This window comes from Arachis stenosperma, chromosome 4 (genome assembly GCF_014773155.1).
Source record: "Arachis stenosperma cultivar V10309 chromosome 4, arast.V10309.gnm1.PFL2, whole genome shotgun sequence".
NCBI classification, from domain to species: domain Eukaryota; kingdom Viridiplantae; phylum Streptophyta; class Magnoliopsida; order Fabales; family Fabaceae; genus Arachis; species Arachis stenosperma.
The window spans coordinates 91,357,152-91,364,960 of NC_080380.1; the positions used below are offsets into that span (position 1 = coordinate 91,357,152).

Consider the following 7,809-nt stretch of genomic DNA (forward strand, 5'->3'; position numbering starts at 1 on the left):
TTCACTACATACAAATCTTAAAACTTCAAAAACTTTTAATTTACTATTTCAGATTTCAAAAAGCATAAAAAATTCAAAACATTATTCAAACTCCCTTCTCGTGCACTTTTATTATAAGACAACTTAGAGGGAAAAAAAAAGATTGTTTAAATAAATTTTTGATTCGTAACAACCACTCATCTTTTAGTTTTGGTTCACTCAAATTTAAAATATTTTAGTTTTAGTCCCTGCCATTAGTTTGCTTTATCAAATGGTGTTGTGTCAAGTTTTTTTTTTTTTTTGAAAGTGAAGTTTAACATTTGAAGTGGAGCAAAGACAAAATAGAAAATAAAAGACAAACATCAGAAAACAGTAACTTATATCCCCATGTTATCTCTGATATTACCATCAACAACTAAAGGAATTCGCATCTAGCCACTCGTTGTAGTTGAGAGAGTACATGTTGATAATTTTCTCCACTCCTTTTCTCTTGTTCTGAAATAGTCTTCTATTTTTTTCCAACCACAAATTCCAGATAATTGCACAAAAGCTCACCATTCATCCCTTATTGTGACAAGTTAAACGTCGACTCATATTTTATCATACGATTTATCACAGCAGCACTTTAACGAAACAAACTAATAAAAACAATAACCAAATTCTTTTAAATTTTCCTAAACCAAAATCAAAGAAAAATTTTACAAAAGACAACCAGCGAAAACTTATTTAAGCCAAAATTTAATAAATTATACTAGCAGTAAATTACATAATACCTAAAATTTATATACGCAAAGTATATTGATAAACTAACAAGTAACAAGGTTAATATTCATTATGTAATCCTACAATAGCAAAACGCAGCCCCACCGGCAAACCAAAAAAGTAAAGACAAAAAAAAAAAAGAATCAAGCATCATATAAAATACATACAAGCTTTATAACAATCTGACAAAAAATATTTTAAAAAAACTAATGGAAAGAATTTCACAAGAATGCTTATTCAGCATCCAAATTATCATATTGCCAAGGGTTGAACTCTGTTCTGCTGCTGTCAGGTTCGTCGTTGCAGGCAGAGCTTTCGATAGCGGCGCGATGTTCAGTGTATTTACCGTTGTATTGATAAACTTCCAAGTCACCCCATGGTGTAGGAGTTACTTCCTCTGTCAAATCAAACCATCTGGAAACGAACTTGTGGTCCTTGGCCTCGCGGTTTCGCTTCTCTGCTCTCTGCCTCTCCTCCAAACTGCAAAAAATAAAAAGTTGTAAACACGTAGAATGGTAAAGAATTAACAAGACCTCACAGGTGATGATGATAAAGAAGAATGAAAGATTTTAAGTTTCAGTCCACATTGGATATCTTTTCTGTTGCAAATGTTTTAATTGTGGAGAGAGTGAAAAGGGCAGTTAGTTACCTGCTTTTCTCATTGCCAGCTGTGGAAAGGTCACCCTTCTCAAGGGCCATTCTGTCGGGTCGGAGACGAGAGTCGGATGCCAATAACTTCTTGGGAGCGGTGTCAAAGCTGTTGATCTTATGTGCAAAATGTGTGTACTGGAATTTGTCGTTTTTCGGAGTCTCGGCAACTCTCCATGACTGCAGAATGGGACAAGTTAGATCGCAAAATAAATATTCCAGAATAACGTGGGAACAGTGCAGCAAACACAAAATCATAGAAACAATGACACCAAAAAGTAGCAATCTCTCCATAAAATCAGGGATGAGGAGTTGAAGAATGAAGAGTCAGGAATGATGAAAATTTTAAAAAAAAAAATATATCAGAGAAGACGTTTTATAAGCTTCCTAATTAATTCACTTTGACTAAGCTCCTTTCCTATTTTTACTAAGCAAGCATTCAACCGTATTCAAGTATTGGTCATATTCAGTCCGAATCGGCAGACACACTTCCCATCCAGCTTAAAGATAATTGAGATAATACAAAAATATTCTCCTACAGAAGCAATAGTTTAGAAATTACATGGGAAAAAAAATTCTAAACAGACTCGGACAATTACCACAAGAAAATATTCTTTTCTGTATCTGATCTTTATTTTTATGAGACTGATTAGTCCTTTTGTTAATATTTTTATCATTGACGCAGGGACTAATTAATCTCGTAAAAATAAAGATCAAAAATTAAAAAAGATATTTTTTATTTAAAAATCTCAATCTCTTCCAAAAAATTATCAGGGGCGAAGTTGGATATTCACTCAAGAAAAAATCAGAGAGCACCATATGCTGTGCATTTGGAGACACTAATTGGATTAGTCATCTACCTACTACAATTTACAGAGGAAGAATTATGTGCGACACATCTATGGAATAAAACTGGCATGCTACCAAGGAAGCTCAATACGACACACGATATGGATATGATACGACACGATACGGCGATATGTATTTTTATAAAAGTAAAAATAGGATAAGTCATGTAATATAATAAAACATAAATAAACGGAAGTTGGATAACACACCTCTTTCATTTGAGTGCCCGGAAGTGGCTCTCCCTCTGAGTCACAAGGCTGATAACTCATAGCCTCATTCCATTTTCCTGTCATCAGTATCTTTGGCTCATCGGAAGCATTATATACGTATCCGTCCACCTCATACCGACCAGCTCTGCAAATAGAAATTCCTTTTAGGTTGGACGATATACACAACAAAAGCACCAAGGAAATAATGAAACTGGAAGTCGACAAGCTATAAAGCCTGTAGTAATTGTCAGACAAATAGTGTTGTTTTAGAGTTAGTCCTTGACACCTTTAAATGTCCAACCCAAGTTAGCAATATGCATTATCCATGCTTCAAGATCAATGGACGATTATTAGTTTAAGCTTTTAAGCGGTTAGCTCTAGAAAGTTTTAATACAATATACAAAATCCTGCTTCTTACTGAATTCTTCAATCTGTTGATCATATCATGATTCATGCTTTTCAGCACCTAAAACTACAATAAATAGAAGCCAAACATGGAGATAGGAAATTCCCCATAAGAAATAAATACGCATGATAGAAAATCAATGTCTTCTTATCCGCTGATAGACGGATCTACAAGAGAAAGTAGTCATACCCAAACCAGCCGCATGGTTGAAAATACAGCACGACTTTATCGCCAGTAGTCAGATTTGTAAGGATCATCTCCCCTGGTGAGTCAATCCAAGTTCGTCCAAAAATCAAATTGCTAACTTTTGTTGGAGGTGGCACCAAATCAAGGACCGAACCATCTCTTTTGAGGGTAACTCGTGTTCTGCATTCAAGTAACAGCACATTACATGAGCACACAAAGAAAATGTTTACTAATAATTAACATGAATTATCCCAGAAACTTGGCATTATAAAATAGTCAAATAACATTGTAATAAGGACACATGAAACATTCTTAAACATAAGATGCACAATTGAAAACCCACAAATCATGTCTGACGACTCTTATGGCAAAGATTATGTTGCACTTCATCTTCTCTTTTAAGTCAACAAGCAAAATTCAAAAAGGAACCCAGACTTGAGAGAGCTGAAGAATAGAATTACCTTCCAATAGGATATACATCAACTGAGTTGCCAAGAAATTTGGTTTTCAATTTCGATGTCACATCATAAGTAAAGTGGTCATTTTCAGCATGCCCAGCACTCATGGGAGGGTGATGGCTGACCTGTTAGCAGTTTGTATTACGCGTAAACACAATTTAGAACCATGCTCAAGAGCATCACACAAACTACTCAGAAAATTATATACATTTCCTTTATAATATATAAACAATAGGACACTTGAATCAGCATTCTGTTTGAAGAATTAGCAAACAAATAAAAGGAAACATAACACACCTGTTCTGCTATAAATGTTAGGCCACCATGGTTAACCATTTCATAAGTCTCCCCAAGAATTGGATTGAAAGGTTTCCATGTTCGTGTGTAAGCAAAATAGACAGATATGAAGAATGATGCTGCAGAAATCATCCAATGTCAGATGTATGTAATTACATGAATAAAACAACAAGAGAGAGAGAACATGAAAATAATCCCTACAAGCATATACAAGTCTCATGTATGGATCCTCAGTCTCATCTGCCAAATCTAAAAGGTAAGAGTATTCCATCAGCTGTAAAATCGAAGCACAATCAGTGAGATTCTATAGATAGAACACTCGATATTCATAGTTTGTGAGAATGCAATAGCAAAAGCAAATGCACCAAAGTTACATATGTATATAATAATACACACCTCTGCCATTCTCTGTAGCATTGTCATTGGCTCAAAAATGATAACTGGAAGTGTCACCATTGATGTGATATCAGAGCCTATATACTTCTGCATCATTTTCCAGTAACTATCCCGATCCTGAAAGGTTCAAAGGAACATTTGACTATTTGAGAGATGAAATGCATACAATATAAAATATACATTATAAATTTGAAGACAAATTTTCTCCAAAGTACACCATGAGATATATGTAAATTTTTAGTAATCAAAGTCATCATTGGTTATAGGTTGACTAAAAGTTATAAAGTGAAAAACATCAAGTTTCAAAATGCAAATTCCATCTCCATTCCACAAAGATGAAAAGTTACTTTATGCCTGTTATAGAATCTAGATTGCATTAGCAACAGTTTCCTCACACAATAAATGTGCTTTGCCTTTAAGACAGTTAAATTCTTTGTACCTCTTGCTTCCATCGTCCCTTCTCCGCTTCCTCTGCTGCGTCTTCGGTTCCTCCTTCTGGATTAACAACCTCCAGCCCCTCATAGCCCATTATACTGAGAATCAAAATTACAAATTTTCAACATAAAATCTCCCAGCTCATGAAACTGAATCAGCCTAAAACAAACACAAGCTTCATGAAATAAATCAAACAGTTAATAGACACATTTCATGTTCCAGTGAAACTGAAAGAAATGAAACCCCAATAACTGAAAATAATCACAACAAACTCTAAACTCAAACGGCTCTTACATTAAATTACACGTTTAGAACTCAAACAACATATATATCTAATAAAACTGCTACATCATTATTTCAATCCAGCGAACAAAAAAAAACCAAGTAAGATCGATGATCATCCAAACCAAGTTAAATCAGTGATCTTGATTCTTGAACTTCCCTCATACAAAACAATTCACAAAAAAAAAACACAATATAAAATTAACAAGTTTGAATCCAAAGGTTCTAAAAGATCTTATACCCATTCACGGATTTTGACATGGCAGTTCCAAAATTGGACAAACTGGAAGCAAGTGAAGCAAAGAAGCCACCCCCATTGGCGCTAGCAGCAGCAGCATGCTTGGGATCCTTTGGAGCCATGGCTATGAAAAATTCAACCAAATATTGAAACCAAATTGACAAAGAGAAAAGCGGAAGAATCTGATATTTTTCTTTAGCAAAGTCGATCTAACTTCTAACGACCAAAAGGAATACTAAAATTTTGGATTATTTTTTATCACTATTTATATATAATGGTGCAGCAAACAATGCTTTATTATTAAAATAATAATATTAATAAAATAATATCAGGAACAGCTACGAAAAGCAACGATCATGGTTGGCGGTTCTAGAGTTTTGAAAAGTCCAAGCGAATGGAAAGTGGGTTGATATTTCCTTTTTTTCTTTTCTTCAGAGTCTGTTTGGGTGGCGATGCAAATTTCAAAGGTGACGTAATGACGTTTCATGTTACACGCGTGTGCTTAGCGCGTGAGGTTGAGTTGCCTTGTGCGTAAAGAGAATCAATCAACTTTGGCGGCTTTATAAGGAGGAAGGAACAAGTTGTAGCTGGTGTGGCATTGGAATGACGAGGAGCACCACTTGCCTTTGCCGGCTACACACGCTAATTATTCTCTAACTCGGTTTTTGAATTTTAAATTTATAGTATACAACTATCCAACACTTGAAAGTTTTATGGTTGGAAAGAGGTCTTATAGAATTGATGTTCAGTCCACATGTAACCTATATTATGGAATGATTTCTATTGTTAAAGGATCGTATCGCATTTACGATTTCTTCGGGTAAAAAGAAAAATGTGATGGCTACGGTACGATACCGATATATTTAAAATACGGATAAATAATAATAAATTATGTGACATTTTTTTTACATAAAGTATTTAATTTTTTTTAATATATATTATATTATTATTTTTATTAATACATCTCTTTAATTAAATAAAAATAAAATATATTTTTTATTTAATTTTATGAAAAATTTTAAACATTTTTTTTTATTTGATTAAATAAAAATATCTTTTAAATTAATCAAATTTTAGAATTCAATTAATCTTAATTTTATAATTTCAAATAATTAAAACAACAAAACAAAAATATATTAAAAAAACAAAAATTCAAAAGTCAACGCTTCTCTGTCGTTACCTCGGGGTTTGACTCTAGGGTTCATACTATGGGATCTAATTCGTGGAGAAGGATTCAGCACTTTCCTCTCAGCAGCACTGTGTGTTGTCCTAGAAGATTCGTGAACGGCATGCTTAATTGGTTGGATAAGAATCGGTTCATTGTTTCTCTCGATTTGGCATTGGAGTCGTATCAATAAATTTCGCTTCCTGATTTTGGAGGTAACAATAGTGATGAGTTTGAATTGACATTAGAGGTCTTCAAGAACAGTTTATGTGTTCTCTCATGCTGTAGCCATTTCACTGATGTTTGGATCATGAAGGATTATGGAATTGCAGTCTTAGACTAAGCTGTTGTGTGTACCTGATTTGATATATTATTCTGAATTCCTTGGATTCGATTTCAATGTTCCGCGCGCTACGAGGGCGATTTGTATTTTCGACGAAGATGATAAGATACTATTAGAACTACGATATGGAGCAGAAGTTTGTTGTCTACATCGAAAAATTCGGCGGCCGCGTAGCTTCGGAGGTATATGTTGAGAGTTTGATATCGCCTTGTTTATTATGATGCATTCTGGTATTACTTGCTGCCAAGGTTTTTCAAAGAATCTGCACATTTTTGCTTGTAGGTTTGTAAGAATTACTGAAAGCAACGTGACTGGTATGTTTGTTTGATTTAGCCTTGAAGAAATTATATTACTTTGTCATGGTTATTAACTTATGCTCTATTATTATATGGAGTATCCCATAAAGTCCAAAATCTGTTAACCAATTCTGTTAGTGTAAGTATATAGATAGATAGGCTCCCTCATGACTTAGCTTTTGTATTTATCTTCAATTGATCTATGAAATCATAGATGATATTCAGTCATTATAATATGTTTATGTCATGACCCAAATCAAGCCATGACTGGCGCTCAAGGGACAAGTCCCTCAGCAAGCCAAACGACCAAATTTTCAGAAAAACGGACAGAATCTCCTCTGTTTCTAAGACCTTACCAATATAAATATTGACTCCATGTATTAATAATAAACCTCCATTTCCAAAGACAACAACAACAACGTACTCCAAATTATATCCACAACCAAATATATCCAAAATACGCATCATATATATGTCAAGTTGATAACTAGAGTATATAGTTAAAACCATAAGTCTTACATAACCAAATCATAATCACTACCTAAACAGTTCAAGATTCAAAATAACATAACACACACGAGGATCCTGTCTGTGACATATGGAGCATTGACATAATCTAGATTTTGAGCAAAGGTTCCATTACATAATTACTTAGCCCTTAGAAAGAAGAAGGGCTCACCAAAATGACTAAGATCTACTGAGGGGCTGGTGGAATGAAACTTGGAATGACTCCTGTATCTGAAAAATATGGGAATATAATAGGGTGAGTTTTGCAACTCAGTGAGCAAACATTACATCTATAACCCACACGAGACAATACAGAGTTTACCTTGAAAATTATATTTTTTTTTAGAGATGGG

The 7,809-nt window shown here is 34.1% G+C and overlaps 1 protein-coding gene across 1 annotated transcript; it reads right to left on the minus strand.

Annotated features, from left to right (window-relative positions):
• Positions 1 to 775: 775 nt before the first annotated feature.
• LOC130974030 (oxysterol-binding protein-related protein 3A-like) lies at positions 776 to 5,416 on the minus strand. The gene is made up of 10 exons (XM_057898751.1): positions 5,149 to 5,416; positions 4,630 to 4,723; positions 4,191 to 4,307; positions 3,996 to 4,068; positions 3,795 to 3,913; positions 3,501 to 3,622; positions 3,043 to 3,219; positions 2,448 to 2,592; positions 1,391 to 1,569; positions 776 to 1,221 (listed from the first exon to the last, which is right to left on the minus strand). The coding sequence occupies exons 1-10, from the start codon at positions 5,265 to 5,267 to the stop codon at positions 975 to 977; spliced, it is 1,392 nt and encodes a 463-aa protein (XP_057754734.1). The 5' UTR covers positions 5,268 to 5,416; the 3' UTR covers positions 776 to 974.
• Between the last annotated feature and the right edge of the window lie 2,393 nt (positions 5,417 to 7,809).

Coding starts and splice junctions, on each gene's coding strand:
- LOC130974030 (XM_057898751.1), bottom strand. CDS start 5,267: ATGGCTCCAAAGGATCCCAAGCATGCTGCTGCTGCTAGCGCCAATGGG. Junction 4,069..4,190: donor TGCTACAGAGAATGGCAGAG/GTGTGTATTATT, acceptor TCGATTTTACAG/CTGATGGAATACTCTTACCT. Junction 2,593..3,042: donor CAACCATGCGGCTGGTTTGG/GTATGACTACTT, acceptor TTCTATTTGCAG/AGCTGGTCGGTATGAGGTGG.